The following is a 25,891-nucleotide window of genomic DNA, read 5'->3' as shown; positions in this document are numbered from 1 at the left end:
GGTCTATATTCTTGGGGCTGCGAAGGCCCCCAGTCAAAGCCACAGTATGTCAGAATGTTTCTGGGGCACCGAGGATCAGAGACTGGGGAAGGGAGAGCCGCTGTCGCCCCTTCAGTCTAGTCTGCTTTTTTGGGGGGTGGGCATTAGCCAGAAGGGTGGGGGGCGCTCACCGGCACGTAGTGCACCACTGTGTCCACCACGTTGTCAGTAACACCCTTCAGGGCGTCAGACAGGGACATGGCCCTGCCCTTGGTTGAGGAGGTGGCCTGGGCCGGCGTGAGGTGCAGCATCCTCCCCGCCGTGCCCAGCACAGCTGCCGGTGCCCACATCACGACTGAGACGGTGCTCTGGAGGGCCTTCTGCAGGGTGTGCGCCACGCTGCCCAGGAGGCCCTGCGGGCCGGGCAGGGCTGCTCCCTGGTGACCAGAGCAGGGTCAGTGCCTCCACAGCAACTCCCCTGACCCATCCCCTCCTCACCATCCCCAGAGCTAGAGGTGAAAGAATCTGGACACTAAATCGGAAAAAAAAAAAACCTATTGCCCAGGCTCTTGGGCAGGTCACTTCTGTGCTCTGAACCTCAGTTTCTTCATCTGCAAAATGGGGATGACAGTCTCTGTCCTGCCTATTTTGTGGGGTTGTTGTGAGGATCTGCTGAGAGAACTATTAGCTGGGTGCTCAGGGGAGAGGGGAAGAGTGCTGCACCCACATACATGTCCCTGGGCCTGGGGGCAGAGACCCTTGTGTCACCCTGTGCCTCTGCGGCTCACACCCTCAGGGGGCTGCGGGACCGCCAGGTTCCTATATGCCCGCTCGGCTTGCCCTCTCCCCCTTACCTCACTGAGCTTGCTCTCCTCGGTCTCTGAGTCCTCCTCCTCCTCGGTTTCCTCCCCTTCAGTGTCCGAGTGGTCCTCGTGGGCCTCCTCCCGGGTGGCGGTGAGGCTGTGCAGCCAGGGCACCCGCACCTCGCTCCGCCGCCGCGACACCACCTGCATGGCTGCCGACGCGCCCCACTGGGCCAGGCTGCTCTGAGGGCAGGAAGGCGGCGGTCCGCTGGCTTAACCGCCCCTGCCAGAGGCCAGGCAGCCCCAGCAGGCAAAGCCCTGCATCCCCAGGGTCAGGGTAGGGGGAGGCGCTCAGGGCCTGGCCCCAGCGGACTGTCGCAACTTTTTATGGAGTGATAACTTACACTCACTGAGGTGCGCACGGCTTTAGTGTAGAGCTCTGGGAATTTTTAGAAACACATGCGAGTGTGACCAGCACAGATCAAGACAGAGCCATTTTCAACACCCCAGAAAACTGTCCCCTCACCCAGTCAGTACGCCTAAGGGGACCACATGCTGGCCTCTATCACCAAGCATTAATTCTGCCCATTTGTGAATGGACTCACACGTGTTTTCTTTCATGCATAGATTTTGCTCAATGTTATGTTGTAAGATTCACCCACATTACTGAGTAGTTCCTCCTTTTTCATTTCTGTGTCACACTCCACTGAATAAATATACTGAAATTTCCCTATTCTACCGCTGATGGACATTTGTGTTGTTTCCATTTCTTAGCTAAGGATAAAGCTGATAGTAGCATTTCCAACATGTCTTTGGGGGATATAAGCTCTCCTCTCTGTTGGGTAGAGTTGCTGAGTCATAGGGGATGTGTGTGTTTAGCTTTCAGAGGTACTCCTTGCAGTTCTTTAAAGAGTGAAAAAAATCAAGTGGGCCAGAGGGTCCCATGGGAGGAAACTGACCTGGGCAGGTGGGCAGGTGTCTGCTGAGGCACAGCCCAGCTCATTTCAAACCCCTAGGGGGCCCCACAAACAGAGTTTCCTTGTTATACATCCTTAGGGGACACCATTATTTTCTATGTAAATGGTGGTGTCTGAGGTGCTGTAGAGTGGCCTCTGTCCACTCTGGGCTAGGCTAGGGCACAGGAGTTAGTCTAGCCCCCATGGGGAAGTGACCCCCAGTGCAGGGGACAGGGGAGAACTACTGCTCCCTATAGGACCAGGCATGTGGTGGGCTCTCAGCAAACATTTGCTTGAATGAATGAGCCAGGTTTGACAGTGCTTTTAAAAGTACCACCCTCATGATGGCTGAAAAGTAGTTATCGTGTTCACTGACCTTTATGCTATAATGTTTTTATTTCCTTTTTTGGTGGGGGCAGGGGGCTTAGTTTCTTATTAAAGTTCCTATGAAAAAAATCCAGGCTATCCCTGCGAAAATACACAGAGAGTGTGGTGTGGGGGGAGTAAGCTCTATCTGGGGCTAGAGAAGACAACTTTACCAGAGGTGCAGTGGGATGCCAATTAGAAGCCTCTAGAAGGGAAACCAGGAGCCTGGGGGCAGTCAGGGATAAGGCCCAGCTGGGGCTCTCTGCCCCACAGGAGGGGTTTGGTGCCTTGCACCTTGCTTATTCAGAGGTGACACTCCCTAGTGCCTACAGAGAAGATGGGTGGGGGAGGTCTCTGCTTTCTCCCAAGAAGGTTGGGGGATAGAGTGGAACCTAGAGGGAGAATGGGAGATATAGAAGGGGGTGGGGTGGGGTAGGATGATCCTAACAAGCAGGCCTGTCCTCTTCTCCCCTTGCATCCTAGAGGGTTAGCCCTCCACCCCACCTAAGGTCTCTTATCCTTAGACCTAATGTTCCACCCACCCCCCACCCCTAGCTGGAAGACACGATGTTCTCAGGACAGGAGGTGGAATTGGATAGGGGATGGGAGGGACCAGGAGGTCCACAGGGTTCCCAGGCCATGGCAACTCAGGGCAGACACTCACCAGAGGCGCCACACCTGGTATCCACATGGCCAAGGCATGGCCCTGTTTCAGTGCCCGGGCTGTGGTCTGGAAAGTGTGTCTAGAGAGAGTGTTGGCCAGGGTCCCAACCCTGCTCATGAGGCTCGGCTTGGCCTTGGGAGGTTTCTGAGCATCCTGGAGTCCTGGGGCAGGGGCTAGGTGGGAGTTGCGGGGGGAAGGAGAGGAAAGCAGATCAGAGAGGGGCTGGACAAAGCTGGGTTGTGTCTAGGGTTGGAAAGGGATCACCCTACTCTAACACAAGCTCACTGGAGATTTGGGGAAGTCACTTTCTCCACTTAAAACTGGGGAGAGGGGCCAAATGAAAATGGAGCCCTCTGGAAATCTTGCTGGGCCTTCCCTGCAGTGGCTGTGTGCTCAGTCACTTCAGTCGTGTCTGACTCTTTGTGACCCTAAGGACTATACCCAGCCAGGCTCCTCTGTACATGGGATTCTCCAGGCAAGAATACTGGCGTGGGTTGCCATGCCCTCTTCCAGGGGATCTTCCCAACCTAGGAATAGAACCTGTGTCTCCTGCATTGCAGGCAGATTCTTTAATCTCCCTGAGATTCTTTAACTGAGCCACCAGGGAGAGCAGTGGCTAGATGAGCCCTGGCTGCCTCTTCCTAATTCACAAGCAGCAGGGCAAGAATGGGGGGGATCTCCCTTTCCAGTACCCCCCACAATGGCAGATACCTGACTCTTCATTGGCTGGAGGGAGGAGAAACTCTACCATCTTCTCAACACCACCCAAGGCCAAGTCAGCCCCTCCAGAGGCCAGCCGGCCAGCTCGGGTGTTGGCGGCATACTCGGCAGTGTCTTTGGCCATCCCCCAGGCAAGCTCACAGCCGGCCAGAGCGGCCCCTAGGACTTTGTCTGAAGTGCTGGCAATGGGCACGCTGATGCTGTTCCTGGCACTGCGAAGGCGGGTGGAGATGGTGTCCTTCAGCTCAGAGGCGATCTGGTGGAAGCAGGGATGGGGAGTCAGGCATGAGGTTCTGGCAGGGCCTACATCCCGCTTCAGGAAAGCCTCATTTAAAGGCTCAGGGGACTGGTGCCAGTACTGGGGCATCTTGATTGAGCTCAACTTTAAAGGGAAAGGGCTCCAGTCCTTTCTGCACCAACCACTTAGATCTCCTGGCTTCTCTGCACCCCATTTCTGCCTGTCGAGATGCGAATCATCCTTCAAGAATCACCCCAGTGACCACCTTCTTGATAACACTTGTCCTGATATCCTCAAGGCGCCTCCTCCACGGTCTCTTCTGTCCTGCCCTTAGAGCACTCCTCACATTCCCATCTGTGCTTAGGTGAACGGACGGATGTGGCTGGCCCTCATACAGTTTCTGCACTAAAATAATGTCTTTCTCTCCTTTGACTTTTTGCCTTTTAATACTGTTCCTTGGGTTCCTGAATATTCCTTGGAAGGACGGGTGCTGACGCTAAAGCTCCACTACTTTGGCCACCTGATGCAAAGAACCAACTCATTAGAAAAGACCCTGATGCTGGGAAAGATTAAAGGCAGGAGGAGAAGGGGACGACAGAGGATGAGATGGTTGGATGGCATCACTAACTCAATGGACATTAGTTTGAGCAAAATCCGGGAGACAGTGAAGACAGAGAAGCCTGGTGTGCTGCAGTCCATGGGTCTCAAAGAGTCAGACACAACTGAGCGACTGAACAACTCCTTTGACTCGGGAGCTTCTTTGTGACAAAGGCATTGCCCTTTATCTGGAAAAATAAGTGAAGAGCAAGACCTCAGAGCTGAATAGCCCTGATCTCCTGTGGCCTCCACTTCAGGCTGTGTGGTCAGGGGGAAGTCACTAGTTTTCTCTGTCAAATGGGGATACCACCCTTATCCCAGAAGGTTGAAAGTGTTAGTTGCTCAGTTGTGTCCGATTCTTTGTAACCCCACGGACTGTAGCCTGCCAGACACCTCTGTCCATGGGATTCTCCAGGCAAGAATACTGGGGTGGGGTGCCATTCCCTCCTCTAGGGGATCTTCCTGACCCAGGGAACAAACCTGGGTCTCCTGTATTACATTCTTTACCATCTGAGCCACCAGGGGGAAAGAGGATTAAAGGAGAAGACTCTATAATCACGTGTCATGACTCCTGGCATCGGATAGGGCTCACTCAGTAAATGTGAGATGAGTGGTAGTTTATCAGTGAGATGGATGAGGTCTGGGAGTGAAATGTATTCCCCTAAAGCACCAGACCTGGCCCTTACCACGGCAAATACCCAATGAATAGATATCCAGGTGAAATGACTTTTTCAGTCTCACGGTTCATAAGGTGTTGGATTGTGAAGACATGGGACTGCAATCCTGAGGCCTGGTGAATGTGACGCATGATCTTAGGCATCTGTAGTCATCAAATGGTCTGATGTAGGCCCATGGGGTATCTCATAGAGGGGGGGATCAGAAGCAGTGGACCCCACCCCAAGCTCCTGTATTAGTCTGCCTCTGGGTTGTGCCTGCTCGTTTCAGAAAGCCTGCCTTCATCTGGTCCCACAGGGAGAGGAAGAAGCCCGTTGTGCAGTTTTAGGGGCAGGCAGTGGCCAGCAGCCTGGGAAGGCATGTGCCATGCCATCCTACATCACGGGCTCATGCCTGTTCCTCCACTGAGAGCAGTGGCAACAGAAGGTGGAAATGCTGGAGCAGAGCAGAGGGGCTCACCTTTTCAGGAGGATACTGGAGGGCGGGGATCTTTTCCTCCAGGTGGTCCAGGCCTCGGCAGGCCAGCTCGTTGGCAGCTATGACTGGAAGCAAAAGGCCGTGGTGGGGTGAGCCCTGCCTTCACTGTGAGGACCTAGCAGGGACCTCTGTGCTGAGGAAGGCACTTTGGAGCCCTCAAAACCCCCAGCCCTGCCACCTCCAAAGCACCGGGCAGCCTGAGGCCCTCTGCCACCACTGGCCCCCATCCACTGTGACTCCTTCAGACCAGGATGTCTTCCCTCTGGGTAGAAGCTCTGCGGTCATGCAGACCTGCTCTCAGAGCCCGGTGCCTGCATCCGCAGTGTGACTTCAGGCAAGTCATAACCTGGCTAAGCCTCAAGTTCCTTATTTGTCAAGTGTGGATTAATATGGACAAACCTTGCAAGGTTGACATGAGGAGGAAGTGACAGAATCTATGGGAATCACCAATGGATCTTGGTCTCTCGTTCTATGACCCCTGGGTGAGCGCTGGGTGAGCACGACAGGGGAACGCAGAAGTGGCAGTGGGAAAGGAAAGGCACTCAGGCCCTAGGGGAAGACCTTGGTGGGAGCTGGCCTGGTACCGCTTAGGTCCAGAGATGACAGGCTGGTCTAGAGTTCCAGATGGTCCGTGGCCCTTCATTTTAACCTTGAGGAGTGAAATGGTCAACAGTGGGAAGAGGGTCACAGGGAAGAGAAAGCAGCAAGTGACAGAGGATGCCAATGCTCCTGGAAGACGTGGCCCAGGGGCTACTGAGGACATCAGCTCTGCACCCATGATCATGGAGATCACAGTTTCAAAGGATACCTACATCTTCTCTTTCACATATTCTTTCTCCAGGTATCTTAGGTTTTCACAAAATTCTCAAGCAGCAGAGAAAGCCAGATGACTCAGCTGACTTCTGATATTGGGCCAAATGAGACCCAGGGAGAGTGTTTAAGGAACTTGCAGGCAGGGAGGTGGGCCCAGGCCCAATTCTTCTTTATATCTTTCCTCTCCTGTCTGCTGTGCCAAATCCACAGGTACCCATAACTCTCTTCAGGATGGTGGAAGGTCCTAGACTGGTGGAATTTCCCTCAGTCCTGTCAAGAGCTGTGCCAGGGAGACCATATTTTCAAATGAGGCGGAACAAATTGAGCAGGGGCAGGCCTGGTAAGCTGTCCTCCACCTTCAGGACCCTGGCTGGCAGCTCTCTTCTGCCGCTGCCTGTCATGGGACCAGTACCATCAGCTGCGGGACCCAGAGGGCTTCCCCTCTCCCTCCACTCCCCCCAGCCCTGCCAGGCCAGCCCTCCTGCCCACTGGCTCTGTGCCAGACTCTGCCAGTTTCTGCTGCTGCTGGATCTGGAGCTAAACTGTGTGTCTGGTCTGCCGGATGCCCCACACCCCCCACTGCCCACCCCATAACTCTGTCCACCCCTTCTCCTGCCAGTTATCATCCTAGGAAAATGCTAGCTGGATCAGAGGTGTGGCGTTATAGATGAGATGAGACCTATGTCTGTATCGATCTCTCACCTCTCACTTAGTAACATGCTTGCATGCTAAGTCTCTTCAATCGTGTCCGACTCCCTGTGACCCCATGGACCACAGCCCTCCAGGCTCCTCTGGCCATGGGATTCTCCAGGCAAGAATACTGGAGTGGGTTGCCATGCCCTCCTCCTGGGAATCTTCCAGACCGAGGGATTGAACCTGCATCTCCTGTATTGGCAGGCAGTTTCTTTACCATTAGTGCCATATATCTACATCTAAATTATCTGTATCTATAAATGAAACAACTATGCAATGGGATGTAGAGAGTTAGGAAGGTAGTCAGATACAAACAAAAAGGCAAACAGACAAGCTGGCTATCAGACAGACTGGCAGACAGGTAAAAGATTGGCAGGCAGTCAGCCTCCGAGTGCCACGAGGACTCACACTGGGTGGACAGCCTGCGGACCACTGGCTCCATGCTCCAGGCCGCCAGGCTGCTGGCGCCCTGCACGCCCTTCTCGTAGGCATTGCATACAGAGGCCACCAGGGGGTGGGCTTCCTTGGTGCTGGCGTAGGTCTTCTGGAAGCACTCGCAGGTGCCACTCACCACCGGCAGCTGCAGGACCCGCTGCAGCACATTCTCCTGCTCCTGGCATGGAAGGAAAGCAGCGAAAGAAATCAGCCTACCTCCTTCTCCCACCTCCCGGGGAGGCAGTCTCAGAGCCGTGGCACCCTCTAGGGCTGGCCTGGGTCCAGATGACCTAGGAGGAATCCAGACTAGAGAGGCATCTGCAGGCCTCACAGGAAACATAAGAGCCGGGTGGCCGCGCTCTCCTGGTCATAATCCTGGCTCTAGAGAGCTCCTGGGGCAGCCTCCATCCTCCAGGGGCCACCCCACCCTGCAGCCACTCAACTTGAACTTCATGGCCAGGAGTGAGTGTGCCAGTGCACCTGTCTAGAGCTTTAGTCCACTGTGGATTGGGAGTTTCGCCTGAACATCTTTCGGGTCTTTCTGGGACACACCTCCTTGTCTCCAGTGCTGGTCCCACTGCCTGCAGTGCTCCCCTTCCCTCCCACAGCCCTTTCTGTCTGGCAGAAGACACAGCTTGAGCATCGTTTCTTCTGAGAAACTTCCTAACTCTCCCTCATATCAGAAGTCACCATCTCCCTCCCTGGGGATGTGCCCATACTCGCACATGCTTGTGCTGATCACCTGTGTACTTGGCTCCATCCCAGGAGACTCTCACCAATGTATCTCCAGGGCCTCACTGAAAGCCTGTACAGTCACGTTAGCTGACGAGGTGACAGGGCTGCACCTAAGGTGTTTAGACCTGCCCAACTGGACAGAATGACAGAATCCTAGGCCTCCAGGGGCCTCTGAAGCAAGAGTGCTTCCCACATCCCTCTGGGAGGCTTGCATTTGGAATTCTCCTCGAATGGAGCTCACTCCTCATAGAGTGGCCTATGCCCCTTGTTGGACAGCGTGGCTGAACCAGAATCCACCTCCACCCACTGCCCTGTGGAATGATGCTGAGCACATCTATTTCATCATTCATGGGCTGGCCTTTCACACACTTGAAGATAAGCATCTCTGCCTTTAGCAGTTCCTTCTGTATTCTAAATAGCTGTAGTTCCTAACTTAGCTTATGAATGACTCAGTGCCCTGATCTGCTAACTCCATCCTCTGCCCACACTACATTTTGACATAGCCTTTATAGCATTCAAGCTTGAAGACAGCATTCCAGGTGTGATCTGAATGTGTGGGGTCCAGTGAGACCATCACCTCTCATTATTGGGATGCTGGGCTCTTATTAATCCATTCTAAATTTAGCAGCAGCCACATAATTAAACTTTGGATCACCTAGGAATCTTAGTTAAAATTTAAAAAGTGGTCTTTGAGTTAAAAAAAAATGCAGATTCTAATTGTGCAGAGACAATATTTACTCAGTGCCATTATGTTCCAGGAACTGATTGAGGTGCTTCGGTAACATAACCTCATGTAACTCTAACAGCAACCCTCTGAGGTCAGCATTGTCACCAGCACTTTGCCAATGAGAAGACAAAGACTCAGAGATATGAAGTGACTTACCCAACAACACACAGTTAACAAGTGGCAGAGCCAGGCTTCCAACTCAGGCCTGAAATGGCAAATCTGTGATTTGCTTCAAAATAACAGAAGATGGGTGAGAAGAAGGCAGTATGTCCATGGGATTCGGTTGCTGGGCTAGTGAAGGGTATTGTATTTTTCCGTCTATTCTTAGGAATGTTAGGAATTCTCCACATAAATATCCCCAGTCTGGCTCAGATGTTCAGGTTCTTTTTTTTAGTTTTGAATTTGCACTGCTACATAGTTTTTCTCCAGAGGGGAGGACCTAGCTTCTTCTGATTGTAGCAGATTTGCATGTACACCAGACCGAAGGCTACAATATTTCAGATTTTGGTCTTGCAGATGAGTTTGACAATTTGAACTAGAAAAAGGTTATGACTATAAACAAGAAAAATTTTCTCTAATATTTTAGACAAAGCCTTTGGGAGTTGATTTAGGCAAAGCCAAAGAAGGAGAGAGGTCCTGGGATGGAAATACACTACCATCTGTTAGGATAGCTTAACTATGCACATGACCATTTTATGCCTCTCTGTGTTCTATGATCAAATACAACACATGGCGATTCCTATTGCAAAGGTTAGTTGAAGCCTAACTCGGGACAAGATGGATATTATATGGGCTCACAATTTTTCAGTTTCATTATTTGAACCATGCCTAAGTTGGAGAGGCCTTGCCAGGAGGCATCAATACACCTAAACGTGTTAAACCTCTCTGAGTCATGCTGAAGGCCAGGCTCCACATGCATTACTTGACATTCTGCCCTGTAGTCCCTTCTCACGTACATAACGTGTGCTGTGTAGCTCTAAATGGTGCCATTTACATAGACTAACATATCCAAGATGGCTCTGGAGTTACAGAATGTAGAGTCTCAGCCCTGAGAATTCAATTTTGCCTGGATGGACAAAGCATGGACTTCTATGTCAGGCTTTAGAAAACAGTAGTTCCCTTCCTCTCCTTGTCCCCCACCAGCCAATTGTTTCTCCAAGGTGCTTAGTTTTTAATAGGCATCCTTCCCCCCACCCCTCACATTCTCTAACAGCCTTCTGCAAAAGCAAGAATAGTGAAGATGTAATGCTCATGAGTTATGAATATAACCTAGACATATTTTGCTCTAAGCCCCCTGAACCCTTCCTCCCAGCTCCTCCTTCCCCCTAGAGTTGTCTACTGCTTCATATTAAGCCCAAGTTACTTACAGGGAGGTCTCCATCCAGCAAGGTGGGGCCCTTGTTGACTGCCATTGGAGCTCTTCAAGCTGCAAAGCAGAAGGTTTTAGGTCCATGAGAAAGTCCTCAGCCTGAGAGCCACAGGGTCAGTCCCTATCCCTCAAGGCCATCAAGGGGACCTAGGCTTCAAGTTCCCTGAAGAGAAGGTATTTGGAGGATGAATGTCACAGACAAGTGGCCAGTCCTTAGAGTCCCACAAGGATGAGGCCTGGCAGCCTACTTGTCAAGACTGAAGTTTCTTAAAAGTATTCAGGGTAAGAAACAAAAAATGAAAGTAGCTTCTAAGAGATAAGAGGTTTTAGATGAAGTTTAGGAGCTCTTAGATGAGGGTCCAAGAGACTAAAAGAATGAGTTTCAGGTTTAGTCTTTTTTTCTTTTTTTTTAATGAAAAAGTTCTGCATTAATTCCTCTCTTTTTAAGCAAGCATAGCTGCTAGTCGTTCCTCTGCTCAGCCAGATAATAAAGTAGCCATTCGTAAAATCAGCCATTTCAGTTGTGTTCTGGAAAAGCCAGTGGCTTCAGAGTATTTACATTCTTGGTCATTCACCCTCAATAACCTCTCCCTCAGGGGTTTCCCTGCAGGCCTCTTCATCCTCAGTAAAATTCCCAGAAGACCCTTACCCTCAACTTCTTTACTTCTCAGAAACCAACCAGGTAAGGTTGTCTCCGAAGCCCCACACTCACTCCAGCTGATGTTGTCTCAGTGCCCCAGAGCCCAGGCTGCCGAGTGTCTCGTCCGGAGGAAACAAATCCAATTGCTCTTGAGCAAAGCTATTAACACCTCCCAGCTAGAGGAGGGCAGAGAGGAAGAGAAAGTACGGTCAGCCTGTTGTCATGGTTATTTGACCCAGGGTCCCCTGGGCATATCCTGACTTCTGTAAGGAGATTTAGCCAACTAGGGGGTAGAGAGCAGGGCTGAGGGAAAACCAGACTCAGAGGAGTTATTATTCCTGAGCAATGAAATATATGCTCTGTGACCCATTTCTGACCCTCTCTTCTCAAAAAAAGCTGTTTTCCAGAAAGAAGATGTTGGGGTATATGTCATTAAACTCATAACCTCTAAAGTTTTATAATCTTTGACTCCTTTTCCATAGAGGGTCCTGTGGAATGGTTTTCAATCCATTTCCCTCACCCTTATTTTTTACTATCAAGAATGACTTTTGAATAGTAAGATTTAAGCCCACACAGGAACATAGTTTACCTGAACGTGTTAGTCTTTTGATTATGAAGATAAATTACTCTCAGTGAAGAAGAGAACCAGAGCTGGGGTAGATTAGTTGACAATCTAGGCTTTAATGGAGCTATTTCAATCTTTGTAAATCCCAGATTTCCAGAAAGTTTATTGAACTCTACCTGGTTTAAGATGCCACCAGAATATGCAGTGAGAAAGCCAACTGGATTTTGTCAAGTCTGGAAAAGACAATGTTGACCAAGATTCAGTTACTGATCAACAGCATCCAGACAGCCACTCTCCTCCTTTCCTTAGAGATGAATCAGACAGGACCCCAAGTGCTAATCCCTGGCTTCAGAGATGATGGAGGGTTGTGGTGTAAGCCATAGTTTTCAGATTATCTAAGAAGGGCTTTTTAATTAACATAGGTAATAGGACAAAACTCATTTCCCTTATTTTTTGCACTATCACACCTACTGTTGGCTCTCTGCTAAGCTGTATACTGTGGGCAATCAGAGAAAGAGGCAGCAAGTGGAGAGGAATAGAGACGTGTAATAGATCCTCTGTAATCAATTCTATGTATAGGATATGATAAGGCAGGAAACTAAAAGTTAGGAAGGGGAGGAAAGAGTCAAACGGAGTCTCCAAAAAGAATAATAAATATGTGATATGATAAAAAGTCTTCAGAAAGTGGGCTTAGAAGGATCCTACCTCAACATAATAAAGGATACTACTACACCTAATAAACATATGACACACCTACAGCTAACATCAAACTCAATGGTGAAAAGGTGAAAGTATTTCCTCTAAGGTAAGGAACAAGACAAGGATGTCCACTCTAGACACTTTTATTCAACACAGTTTTGGAAGTTCTAGCTATGGCTATCAGAGAAGAAAAAGAAACAAAAGGAATCTAAATTGGAAAAGAATTAAAACCGTCTGTTTGCAGATGACATGATACAATACCTAAGAAATCCTAAAGATGCTGCCAGAAAACTACTAGAGCTCATCAGTGAATCTGGTAAAGTTGCAAGATACAAAACTAATACATAAAAATTTCTTGCAATCCTATACACTAACAATGAAAGACCAGAAATATAGATTACAGAAACAATCTCATTTACCATCACATCAAAAAGAATAAAATACCTAGGAATAAAACCTAAGGAGGCAAAACTATAGGATACTGATGAAAAAAATCAAAGATGACACAAATGGAAAGCTATACCATGTTCTTGGATTGGCAGAATCAATATTGTAAAAATTACTATACTACCCAAAGCAATCTACAAATTCAGTGCAATCCCTATCAGATTACCAAGGGCATTTTTCACAGAATTAGAACAAAAAATTTTATACTTTGTATGGAAACACAGAAGACCCTGAATAGTAAAAGCAATGTTGAGAAAGAACAGAGCTGCAGGAATGAGGCACCCTGACTTCAGATTATACTACAAAGTTACAGTAATCAAAACAGCATGGTACAGGCACAAAACCAGACATATAGATCAGGGAAACAAGATAGAAGTCCAGCGATAAACCCATGTACCTGCACCTATTACCACCTCAGTTCAGTTCAGTTGCTCAGTCATGTCCAACTCTTTGCAGCCCTATGGACTGAAGCATGTCAGGCCTCCCTGTCTATCACCAACTCCTGGAGTTTACTCAAACTCATGTCCATTGAGTCAGTGATTCCATCCAAGCATTTCATCCGCTGTCATCCCATTCTCTTCCCACATTCAATCTTTCCCAGCATCAGGCTCTTTTTCAAATGACTCCATTCTTTGCATTAGGTGGCCAAAATATTGGAGTTTCAGCTTCAGCATCAGTCCTTCCAACAAATATTTAGGACTGATTTCCTTTAGGATGGACTGGTTGGATCTCCTTGCCATCCAAGGGACTCTCAAGAGTCTTCTCCAACACCACAGTTCAAAAGCATCAATTCTTCTGCGCTTAGCTTTCTTTATAGTCCAACTCTCATATCCATACATGACTACTGGGAAAACCATACCTTTGACTAGATGAACCTTTGTTGGCAAAGTAATGTCTCTACTTTTTAATATGCTGTCTATGTTGGTTATAACTTTTCTTCCAAGGAGCAAATGTCTTTTAATTTCATGGCTGTAGTCACCATCTGCAGTGATTTTGGAGCCCCCCCCAAAATATAATCTCTTACTGTTTCCCCATCTATTTGCCATGAAGTGATGGGACCAGAGGCCATGATCTTTTTCTGAACATTGAGTTTTAAGCCAACTTTTTCACTCTCCTCTTTCACTTTCATCAAGAGGCTCTTTAGTTCTTCTTCACTTTCTGCCATAAGGGTGGTGTCATCTGCATATCTGAGGTTATTGATAATTCTCCCGGCAATCTTGATTCCAGCTTGTGCTTCATCCAGCCCAGCATTTCTCATGATGTACTCTGCATATTAGTTAAATAAGCAGGGTGACAATATACAACCTTGACATACTCCTTTCCCAATTTGGAACCAGTCTGTTGTTCCATGTCCAGTTCTAAATGTTGCTTCTTGACCTGCATACAGATTTCTCAGGAGGCAGATCAGGTGGTCTGATATTCCCATCTTTTGAAGAATTTTCCATAGTTTGTTGTGAACCACACAGTCAAAGGCTTTGGCACAGTCAATGAAGCAGATGTTTTTTCTGGAACTCTCTTGCTTTTTCAATGTTCCAGCGGATGTTGGCAATTTGATCTCTGGTTCCTCTGTCTTTTCTAAATCCAGCTTGAACATCTGGAAGTTCATGGTTCACGTACTGTTGAAGCCTGGCTTGGAGAATTTTGAGCATTTTCTATGACAAAGGAGGTAAGAATATACAGTGAAGAAAAGATAGTCTCTTCAATAAGTGGTACTGCAAAAACTAGACAGTTACATGTACAAAAATGAAATCAGAACACTCCCTAACACCATACACAAAAACAAACTCAAAATAGATTAAAGACCTAAATGTAAGGCTGCTGCTGCTGCTGGTGTGTCACTACAGTCGGGTCCGACTCTGTGTGACCCCATAGACAGAAGCCCACCAGGCTCCCCCGTCCCTGGGATTCTCCAGGCAAGAACACTGGAGTGGGTTGCCATTTCCTTCTCCAATGTGTGAAAGTGAAAAGTGAAAGTGAAGTTGCTCAGTTGTGTCCTACCCTTAGTGACCCCACGGACTGCAGCCTACCAGGCTTCTCCATCCATGGGATTTTCTAGGCAATAGTACCGGAGTGGCTTGCCATTGCCTTCTCCAAATGTAAGGCTAGGTACTATAAAACTCTTAGAGGAAAATATATGCAGAACATCCTCTGATATAAGTCACAGCAAGATCTCTTTCAAACCACTGCTTAGAATAATGAAAATAAAAACAAAAATTAAAAAATGGGACCTAAGCTTAAAAGCTTTGCACAGTAAAGCAAACCCTAAAAAAAACGAAATGATAACCCTCAGAATGGGAGAAAATATTTGTAAATGAAGCAACCAACAAGGGATTAATCTCCAAAATACACAAATAGCTCATGCAGCTCAATATCAAAAACAAACAAATAACCCAATCAAAAAATGGGTGGAAGACCTAAATAGACATTTCTCTAAAGAAGACATAGAAATGGCCAACAAACATCTGAAAAGATTCTCAACATTGCGAATTATTAGAGAAATGTAAATCAAAACTACAATGAGATATCACCTCACATCAGTTAGAACGGCCATCATCAAATGGTCTATAAACAATAAATGCTGGAGAGAGTGTGGAGAAAAGGGAACCCTCTTGTACTGTCAGTGGGAATGTATACTGGTACAATAATTATAGAGAACAGTATGGAGGTTCCTTAAAAAACTAAAAATAGAACTACCATATGACCCAGCAGCCCCATTCCTAAGCATCTATCTAGAGAAAACCATAATTCTAAAGGATTCACACACCCTGTTCACTGAAGGACTATTTACGGTAGCCAGGACACAAAAGCAAGGTAAAAGTACATTGAGAGAGGAAAGGATAAAAAAGATGTGGTACATATATATAATGGAATATTACACAGCCATAAAAAGGAATGACATTTGCAGAGATGTGGGTGGACCTAGAGTAGTTATGTCAGAAAGAGAAAAACACTGTATAATATCACTTATATATGGAATCTAGAAAGTAGAGTTATTTCAGAAAGAGAAAAACACTGTATAATATCACTTATATATGGAATCTAGAAAAATAGTAGAGATGTACTTGTCTGCAAAGCAAAAATATTTATAGAGTCACAAATGTAGAGAAGAAACTTATGGTTATCAAAGGGGGAGGGGGGAAGATGAGTTGGGAGATTGGGATTGACATATATTTATAATTGATACAATGTATAAAATAGGTAAATAATGAGGGCCTACAGTTTAGCACAGGGAACTCAGTGCTCTGTGGTGATCTAAACGGAAAGAAAATCTAAAAATGACTGGATATATATATTGGTATAACTGATTCACTTTGCTGTACAGCAAGAACCAAATACAGCATTGCAAAGCAACTACATTCCAATAAAAATTACTAAAAAATTTAAAATATGTGATACATTTAATACTTATTGATCCAACCTGGGCTTTGAAAATATAAGACAGTAATAGAGAGAAAGGGAAGTACCTAAAGAAGTGGCCTCTGCCTTCACCTCACTTCAATGTTAGGTCAAACTATCTATGTGTCAAGAGAGCAACCTGGGCCAAAGGGCAGTGTTAAGACTTTGAAGTCATGGCTTTGGGCCAGAGGGAGTACAGGGCTCTGTGCCTGAAAGCTCTGTTGACAAAGCTGGCTCTTTGGCCGTTTCAGCTCTGTTGACAAAGCTGGCTCTTTGGCCATTTCAGCTCTGTTGACAAAGCTGGCTCTTTGGCCGTTTCAGCTGGGCATCCAGAATGTGGGTGAGAAGTGAGAAGTGGTGAAAAGGGTCTAACAGAGTCCCTTGGGAAGAGTCCACTTTCCAGCAGAAGCTTGAAGGACATAGTTATTTCCTTTTATTCCCCATTCCTATATGCCCCACCCCCAACCCTGTCCAACTACCCCATGAGCACAGGGACCTCGGTCATCCTGTATACAAATAGATCCCAGATCTAAGCATGGCACTCAAATATTTGTTGTTGAATAAACAAATTCTAGGAAACAATGTTCAGCTGTGAATGTGCTGGTCTATACATCTAAGAAATGTCTTCAGACAAATATTCTATGGTATCACTTAGTGGTAAAGAACCTGCCTGCTAATGCAGGAGACATAAACGATGTGGGTTCAATCCCTGGGTTGAGAAGATCCCCTGGAGGGTATGGCAACCCACTCCACTATTCTTGCCTGAAGAATCCCTTGGACAGAGGAGTCTGGCAGGCTATAGTCCATACAGTCACGAAGTTGGACATGATTGAAGTGACTTAGCATGCACGCACATATGGAATCTAAAAAATAATACAAATGAATTTATATACAAAAGAGAAACAGATTCACTGACATAGAAATCAAACTTATTCTTAGCAAAGGGGAACAGGGGTAGGTATAAATTAGGAGTATGGGATTAACAAACTACTATACATAAAACACATACATAAGGATTTTTTGTATAGCACAGGGAACTATATTCAATATCTTATAATAACCTATAATGGAAAATAATCTAAAAAATACATATGTATCACTGATTCACTTTGCTGTACGCCTGAAACTAACAATACTGTAAACCAGCTATACTTCAATTTTTTAAAAAAGAAAAACAGAAATACAGTTATTAAGAATACTTACCATTTGAGGTGAGGGTATGGGGTAGAAGAGCAAATAGGTGAGGAAGATTAACAAACTTCTTACAGTTATAAAATAAATGTGTCACAGGTATGGAATGTCCAATGTGGAAAATTTAATCAATAAATATATAATACCTTTGTCTGGTGACAGATGACTAGATTTATTGTGGTGATCATTTTGAAATGTGTAGAAATATCAAATTACTATGTTCTGAACCAGGAAATAACACTGTGCTGTAGGTCACTTTTACTTCAAAAGCAAACTTGTAGAAAAACAAATCAGATTTGTGGTTATCAGAGGCAGGGGGTGGGGAGAGGGGTAACTGGAGGAAGGCAGTCAAAAAGTACAAACTTCCAGTTATCAGACAAATAAGTACTAGGGATGTATGCACAACATGATAAATATAATTAACACTGTTGTATGTTATTTATGGAAGTTCTTTAGTGAGTAAACCCTGAGGGTTCTAAATGTAAGGAAAAAAATTTCTATTTCTTTAATTTTGTATCTATATGAGATGATGGATATTTACTAAACTTACTGTGGTGATCATTTCATGAGGTATGTAAGTCAAATCATTATGCTGTACACCTTATACAGTACTGTGTCAATTATATCTCAGTAAAACTGGAAAAGAAAAAAAATATCTTTGATTTTTAGAATCCCTCCTGAATGAATATGGAGGATTGAAGGTGGGGATGGTTAGTTAGAAAGGAGAAAGGTGCACAGGGAAGGAGGTACCACTAAGGTTTTCACAAATTCTAGAAGAGGTGGCTTTTCCCAAGCTCCCTATCACCCACTCTAACTTGCAAAGGACAAAACTACCAAGATGGACACACTGTTAAAATGCCATTACAGATTCAAGCTTTACCAGGCAGAAGCAAAAACACCACTGACAGGGATAATATATGGGACCCTCAGCAGTCTGGACAAGATTGTCTTAGAGGTCTCTTTCAACCAGGATGTTCTATACTTAAATCTTTCTTCATCCTTCTCCTGCACTTGGACCTTCCAGCCAAGAGTTTATTTTACCAGAACTCACTCTATCAACTGTGTAGACTGTTTATCTTAGGACCATCTTACTTTAACTCTTGTCCATTCCCAGAACACATTCACAGATACATGAGTAAATTTCATCCACAGATTTATTAGACATAATTTATTACAGTAGAAGATATGGACAAAGTAAATACAGTTAATATTTATTTGCCCCGATCTAGCAGCTTTCATTTCTCTTAAAATTCCCAAAATGTTGTCAAATCTTGTCCTTGATTGGTTACTCAAAAAATAGACAGCCAAGTACCTGAATCTAATTTTTAAGAATCTCAATCACATATATAGAAAATTTACTGAGTGTACATTTCTCATTGCTGTTCAGATAAATGTGATGGTAAGGCTCACACTGGCCTCTTATCTGATGCTACCCTATTTCTCTACCTCATTTGCCCCAAATTAAGAGGATCTGCAATCACAAGAAAGAACCCAACACCCTGCAGGAGCAAGTGGCATCCACTCAGTATTCTGGTGTCTTCATCACTCACAGCTCACTGCCCTTTTCCACTTTTCCCAACCACTCCTCAAATATGAAGTCTGACTTACAGAATGTTATGATCCCTCTACTTTATAGTATTCATGACATTTCTTAACTTCATAAATTTCAATGAAAATTAATGTATAAATGCCCATACTGTTATATGGCTTTAAATAAAACAATCCAGTTGGTGGATCTAGATACAGTTTTAAATTCTGTAGAACAGAATATGAACAACTGGCCAACAAATGTTCTTTTAAAAAAAAGGCTTTTTGTATGGGATTCTGGAGAGTCTCACACTTCTACCCAGTCAGGAAGGCAATGACACATGGAAAGAGCACTGGATTGGGAGTCAGAGAAACGAGGTCTGGCCTCAGTTTTTGCTTTTTGTTTTTTTGGCTGTGATAGGTCTTAGTTGTGGCATGTAGGATCTTTAATTGCAGCATGTGGAACCTAGTTCCCCAACCAGGAATTGAACCCTGGACCCCCTGCATTGGGAGCAGAGTCCCAGCCAATGGACTACCAGGGAAGTCCCTGTCCTCAGTTTTAACCTCAGTCTCCTCATCTGTCACAAGCTGACCCACAGGTACCAACTGTGACTTTCCACATTATTTTCACTTCATGTCCGTTCTATCTGCTTTTTGTTTTACCTCACTGCATTACCTAAAGACACGATTTATACCATGAAGACACCTGATGCATTTCTGATTTTACTCCTGGACAGAAGAAGGATAGGAGTGCAGTGATGTGAAAGGTAAGTTAAGAGGCTAGAAAGCCAGCTCTGCTCCATCCTGGCACTGACAGCTATGGAGGAAGTGGGGGTAACTGAGATCAGGGGCCTCTACTAGATCTGAGAGAGGGTTATGCATCAGACCTACTGGAGTTGTGAAAAGTAGCCAGGCACACGGACTCAGTCATGTCCAACTCTGTGCGAGTCCATGGACTGTAGCCCACCAGGCTCCTCTGTCCATGGGATTCTCCAGGCAAGAATACTAAAGTGGGTTACCATGCCCTTCTCCAGGGATCTTCCCTACCAAGGGGTCAAACCCAGGTCTCCCGAATTGCAGTCGCTATATATTAGTGCCCACTTGTTAGTTTCAGTTCAGTTCAGTTCAGTCGCTCAGTCGTGTCCGACTCTCCGCGACTTGTTAGTTTAGATCTTCTCAATTTTTCTCTTTCAATTTTTATTCACTTAGCAAACACTGAGCTCCTAATATACACATAAGAGTTGCTCAATAAATGTGAGATGAAGGAAAAATACACAGAAATTTAGAAGTCACTCCCGCAGTCTAGAAAACATATAAATCTTCAAGCTCTCCCCTTCACCATCCTTGGCCCCACCTCTGTTCATGTCACAGTCACTAAATGTTCATGTGAATAAGTCCTCAAGCACAGTATGACATGGCTGTGCCTAGTGCAAATGTCCATTTCACTTACAGCTTGTCTTCAAAACAGGTACTGGTCTTCAGCCTGAAACCATGTCACTGGGTCTTCAGTTTCATCTGAGGATATGCCACAATGATGATGCCTGCTAGAGAGGACACGAGGCCTCCAAGGCCTATGATGCCAGGATTGGACTTATAGATCCCCAACTGGTCCAAGGGGTTCAGGATGTCACAGAAGTTCTTCACTGTGTCCAGAAACAAGGGAGGATGCCTCTTCAGAGAGTGGAATAAGAGAAGAAGAAGGGACTGGAGCCACTCTGTCTCCTCGTCAGTCACACTGTACCCGAGGGGATCCTGGAATGGCGACTTCTCCCTCTTTGCCCTGTCGTGTGCAACCTGTTTCATCTGCAGGGAGACTTCATACAGATCCCTGACCAGGTTCAGCAGAAGAGAATAGTAGTAACAGCGGGCAGCCCACCTTCGCCATTTCTCTTTGTTAATGCCAGAGGTGAGCCCTGTACTCCTCACGAAGAGGACGGTGTCACAGATGAAATAAATCACACGGTTCAAGCTGGCTAATGTTAGGCATACACGGGGCACCAGGTCAGCGGCACGAATGCTCTGCTGTGTCGCCTGGACAGCATGCACCACATTGCCTATTCTGAACCCTGCAAGAAGAACCCACAAGAATTAATGGTTATTTAATCAGATGTAACAGGATTTTACAGGCAGAAGCCCTGTATCAGGGTGAGAGGTCAGCACTGCTTTTTTTAACAACTGACTGTCATCTGTGACTCAGTCTTTGCTCAGGAAAGGAAAAGCACTTTACAGTAGGTTAAGGACGCCTAAGAAGATCCTGGAAGGCAAAAAAAACAGCGACCCTTTAAACTTATTGCCTTCATTTGAATGACTACATTAACAAATGACAACATACTTTAGGCCAGGTCAATCATTAAGTGTGGGTTGTTACAATTTTCATATTACCAGCTATACTTCTTTAGAAGGAAGGTACTGCAGTAACATGAACTCCAGAATACAACATTCTTTTGGAGAGTCTGATGCCTTACAGTTATTTACTTTCCAGTTAAAAGACTGCTTTTTAAAAAAACACTTTCCTTGGTGGCTCAGCAGTAAAGAATCCACCTGCCAGTGCAGGAGACATGGGTTCAATCCCTGGATTGGGAAGATCCACTGGAGAAGGAAATGGCAACCTATGCCAGTATTCTTGCCTGGGAAATCCCATGGACAGAGGAGCCTCGAGGGCTACAGTCCATGAGGTTACAAACAGCTGGACACAACTTAGCGACTTAACAAAACATAATCCTGCAATTTCTCTGGTCCAAAGCCCCTACGGCTCCCTACTGTCAAAAAGTCAAAGTAGAGAGAGCAGGATTTAGTGGGTAGCACAACTAATAATACTGTCATATGTGACGCCTAAGTCAATTAAGTCAATCATCGCCAGGGCATTTCCTTTATCAGAGCACATAACTCGATCAGTGATGCACCAATCAATAAATATTTGTATATATTACAATCTGAAACATTATGGAGGATACAAAAGAAGTATTTCCATACATGAATATATCTTAGCGACTCAGTAAATTCTCAAAAGTAGCTACCCTCAGGAAACACTGATCTCAGAAAAATGTTTGGTATTGTTTTATCAAAATAACACAAAATATGTAATGAATAATCCAGATTTCCAGTTCCAGCTGTCGCACTAACTAGCTTAGTGACCTTGGCTAAGTCCTTTCTAAACTTCAGAGACCAGTGATTTTTAAAGGACCTTTGAGCCCCAACATTCCGAAGAGGGAGAACTTCTAATCTTGACTTTCCAATCCATCCAGAAGACCTCCTTCCCATCCCTCTGCTTGAAAAATTAAGTTTTCTGCTCATCAAACTAGTTTCCTCATTGATCGTCCAACACAATGGTTTGCTCAGAACAGTCCTGAGCCTCCACTAGAGGAAACCACCTTTCAAGAATGCTCTACTAAGCCTTCTCTCTCTTGCCACACCTCAAGTTGCACCTCCTCAAAACACCTTTCTTTTTCTCAACCAACATATTTGGTACTAAATCTTAAATCATTAGACCATGTGATCTTAGTTCTTCCATAAAGCTCAGAACTATACCTACATGAAGCAGATACTCAAAATGAATTAAATGAGTACAAAACACTGACTGCTTTTTGCCTTTTACATGAAAACAACCCCACAAATGACTTAAGAAAAAGCATCCATCCATTTCCTCCAGCAATCCCTCAAGAAAAAGGAAAAGGGAAGGGGGTCAAGGATATAGCTATTATATTCTTTCAGGGCTCCCAGGAGCCAGAAGTTCAAGTCAGAGATTGCCAGAACATTTTGTGATTCTAAGAACTAAAGGTGAACTAACACATTGTATGTCCCACTGGTTACGATGAAGCAGAAAGACAAGATGTTGCACCAAATGTGAACAGAGGAGAGTGTTTGTGAATCATTTGCAACAAAATATTCCATCTTTATGGCCTATCATTCCATGAGGGCAGCCTTACTAGTGATCTTCATCAATAAGCTTGACTGAAATTCATGACCCAGGAAGTACTTCTGTGAATTACAAGGTCTGAGGATTCTAAACCAGGAGCCACTGACCCTCAAGAGACAGGGTACTTACATTTACGGCCAGTGCTCACACTGGATTCCAGTTTCTTGAGCTTCATTACAACCTTCTCATTGTCAGCTTTAGGCTCTAACAAATATCTAAGCAACATGCATGTGTACTGAGTGGCTCTGAAATGGAAAAGAAAAATGAAGGAGAATGATTTACAAGCCAAATAAAATTTGATTCATGAAGTAAAGGAAAGAGAAACATGTCTTGCCGAAAACAAAGTTTCCAAGACAACCCCTTATGCAGCAGCTCTTACAAGAGCAAAATTCTGCAACACTCATTTCACAGGGCCAAAGGGTAGAACATGTGATGAAAATGCAACACAAAGGTGATGAAAGAGAACTCTGCAAAAACAGAGTGAACGGTGTTCCTCAGAACGCCCGTTGCTGGCACAGGCAAATGGACACAGTCAAAAGAGTAAACTGCAGAAAAGTCTACCTCATGTTAAGTCTGAAAAGATCTATATTCTTTATTTTCTCCAATGTAAATTTCTAAAAGATTTTCATATTTCTAAAAGGAAATTTTTACCTACTACTTAATGTGACAGGTCACACACTCAAACCAGAACCAATGAAAAGTTCACCACTGGCATACTATTTAGCTTTTTATAAAAGAACCAAATACAGACCAACACATAAATATGTATAGATTTGTCTTTCAAACTAATTAGCATTTTATATAAAATACAGACTTCTGTTTAATAATACTAAATATTCAATAAAGTGATTACTGTCGTGAGTACAAACAGCAATGCCTTACTGACAGAAACATAACAAATGAAAAATTTTATATCATATAACCCAACATCTAAATGCATTTGGCATTCTAGTAAATAAAGTAGGTAGATGCCTCTTTCCTGCTGTCCTGTAACTGCATCTGAATCTCCTTATGCTATAAATATTATTCTCGATAAAAATGGTGAATGTGTTACTATGCCTAAATTAATAAGAAACAATCTCTCTTTCTCTTGTAAGTATGTTTCCTGGCTAAAGGGCTCAAGCTGGTCAGGTCAATGATCCCTTTTTCTCAGATCAGGCCTAATAATAGGAATGCATCCAAAAACAAGACATTATTTTCTGAATGACAGTTTATTCACAAAAGCTGTAGATCACCAAAGGGATTAGGAAATGAATACTAGAAATCTCAGATCTTGAAATAAGTATATGCTGAGTGAAGTGAAGTGAGTGAAGTCACTCAGTCGTGTCCGACTCTTTGCAACCCCATGGAGTCCACCAGGCTCCTCTGTCCATGGGATTCTCCAGGCAAGAATACTGGAGTGGGTTGCCATTTCCTTCTTCAAGTATATGCTAAGTACATATAATATCATTCTAAAGAAGGTCAATCCTGGGTGTTCATTGGAAGAACTGATGCTAAAGCTGAAACTCCAATACTTTGGCCACCTCATGCGACGAGTTGACTCACTGGAAAAGACTCTGATGCTGGGAGGGCTTGGGGGTGGGAGGAGAAGGGGACGACAGAGAATGAGGTGGCTGGATGGCATCACCGACTCGATGGACATGAGTTTGAGTGAATTCCGGGAATTGGTGATGGACAGGGAGGCCTGGCGTGCTGTGATTCATGGGGTCACAAAAAGTCGGACACGACTGAGCGACTGAACTGAACTGAAGCAATTATTTATTAACCAACCTCATTGATAAAATTTACAGGGTATATTCTAAGCACGCTGGAACTGGAGGCTTCTGTTTTAATGAAGTTTGTATATAATGCGACCATTTTGAAAATCTATCAAATTAGTTAGAAAGATAGCATGGCTTGATAGTTAAAGAACTGGGTCCTGAAGTCAACTGTGTGGTTTTAAATCTCTCAGTTCAGTCACTTAGTCCCTATTAAACTCCTTCTGCTTCAGTTTCCCCATTTCTGTGAAACAGGAATGATTTCAAGAATTTAACTTAATAGAGTTGTTTTGACAGTTAAGTGGGTTAATAGTTGTAATACTGGCAAAACATCTGGCATTAAGCCCTGTTCCAAAAGTCTCATAATTGTTGGGGTTACTATTGATCTCTATGAATCAGCACTTGGACACTCAGAAGAAAAAATCGTTAAATAAAACTGCAATTGTGACTAATTTCTTTTTATTGAGCACGACTCAACCAAATCCCTAAAAGAAACGTTCAGTTCAGTCCCTCAGTTGTGTCCGACTCTTTGCGACCCCATGAATCACAGCACGCCAGGCCTCCCTGTCCATCACCAACTCCCGGAATTCACTCAAACTCATGTCCATCGAGTCGGTGATGCCATCCAGCCACCTCATTCTCTGTCGTCCCCATCTCCTCCCGCCCCCAATCCCCCCCAGCATCAGAGTCTTTTCCAGTGAGTCAACTCTTCGCATGAGGTGGCCAAAGTATTGGAGTTTCAGCTTCAGCATTAGTCCTTCCAATGAACACCCAGGACTGATCTCCTTCAGAATGGACTGGTTGGATCTCCTGTTAGGAGCTAGTATTAAAGCCACAATCTCTTTAATATTTTCAGCTGCACGGCGTGTACCTCGGAAGGGTGGTCAGTTCTTTCCGAGGCTCTCCACACTGCATTTTACGGTTCACAAAACCATTTCACAGGCGGTATCTCGCTGACATACGGATGACAAACACAATTCCTCCTCGTTAAGTATTTCATGGAGCTTTTCAAGATACTACCAAGTGCTCAGATGTCAATCCCGAGTTTGTCTTAATTCCTTGGAGGAATACTGAGCGGAGAAAACCCACTCTTCCTGGGGTCAGAAGAGGAAGGTTCGTCGGCTGGTTTACCGCAGCCAGCGGCCGGGAGGCGCGGGACCGGACGGGAAGGGAGGCGTGTTCGGCCCAACCTCACGGAAGTTAGGGTAAGGAGGCGCTCCTGGGCCACGCTACCGCCGGGAGCCGGCAGCGACTTTCCCAGTTTCGTCCACTGGGCTACTACCGCCCTCTCCGGGTGTGGAGAACTGGGAACCGTCGACCCGGGTGAGGGGACCCGGGAAAGGGTAGAGACCGCAGGCCCCCAACTCACCTGAAGAGTCGGTCCCGGCCCTGGGTCTGGTTGGTGAAGCGGATGAAGGCGTCCATGGCACCCAGCCCAAGGACACGCGTCGCACCGGGCTCTGTCACTAGTCCTCAGGGGCGGCCGACGGTTCCCCGCGGGAGCGC

General features: G+C 45.5%; 2 protein-coding genes across 7 annotated transcripts in view; both read right to left on the bottom strand.

Annotated features, from left to right (window-relative positions):
* Positions 1-22,859, bottom strand: part of PLIN1 (perilipin 1) — a 25,677-nt gene extending 2,818 nt beyond the window's left edge. Inside the window, exons 1-10 of one of the 5 annotated variants that reach the window (XM_088829624.1) lie at positions 12,996-14,249; positions 11,629-11,685; positions 10,960-11,063; positions 10,246-10,304; positions 7,390-7,594; positions 5,458-5,540; positions 3,480-3,744; positions 2,769-2,941; positions 834-1,025; positions 171-416 (exon numbers count right to left, since the gene is read on the bottom strand). In XM_088829624.1, the coding sequence (XP_088685750.1) occupies positions 171-416; positions 834-1,025; positions 2,769-2,941; positions 3,480-3,744; positions 5,458-5,540; positions 7,390-7,594; positions 10,246-10,290 (1,209 nt within the window). In that variant the 5' untranslated portion in view covers positions 10,291-10,304; positions 10,960-11,063; positions 11,629-11,685; positions 12,996-14,249. Of the gene's footprint in view, positions 1-170; positions 417-833; positions 1,026-2,768; positions 2,942-3,479; positions 3,745-5,457; positions 5,541-7,389; positions 7,595-10,245; positions 10,305-10,896; positions 11,064-11,628; positions 11,686-12,995; positions 14,250-22,757 lie in introns of those variants that run through there. The other 4 variants (XM_088829626.1, XM_088829623.1, XM_088829625.1 and 1 more) reach the window with 4 other exon arrangements.
* PEX11A (peroxisomal biogenesis factor 11 alpha) lies at positions 16,957-25,891 on the bottom strand. 2 transcript variants are annotated; one of them, XM_088829629.1, is made up of 3 exons: positions 25,755-25,825; positions 22,758-22,873; positions 16,957-20,778 (listed from the first exon to the last, which is right to left on the bottom strand). In XM_088829629.1, exons 1-3 carry the CDS (start codon positions 25,808-25,810, stop codon positions 20,207-20,209), a joined length of 744 nt encoding a protein of 247 aa, XP_088685755.1. In that variant the 5' UTR covers positions 25,811-25,825; the 3' UTR covers positions 16,957-20,206. The 2 variants fall into 2 exon arrangements, with proteins under 2 accessions (XP_088685755.1, XP_088685754.1); XM_088829628.1 differs by lacking the exon at positions 22,758-22,873 and having other exon boundaries at positions 25,755-25,891.

This window comes from Moschus berezovskii, chromosome 21 (genome assembly GCF_049115385.1).
Source record: "Moschus berezovskii isolate FMDL1 chromosome 21, NW_MosBer_1.0, whole genome shotgun sequence".
In the NCBI taxonomy this organism is placed as follows: domain Eukaryota; kingdom Metazoa; phylum Chordata; class Mammalia; order Artiodactyla; family Moschidae; genus Moschus; species Moschus berezovskii.
This window is presented reverse-complemented; position numbering and strand designations above follow the sequence as displayed.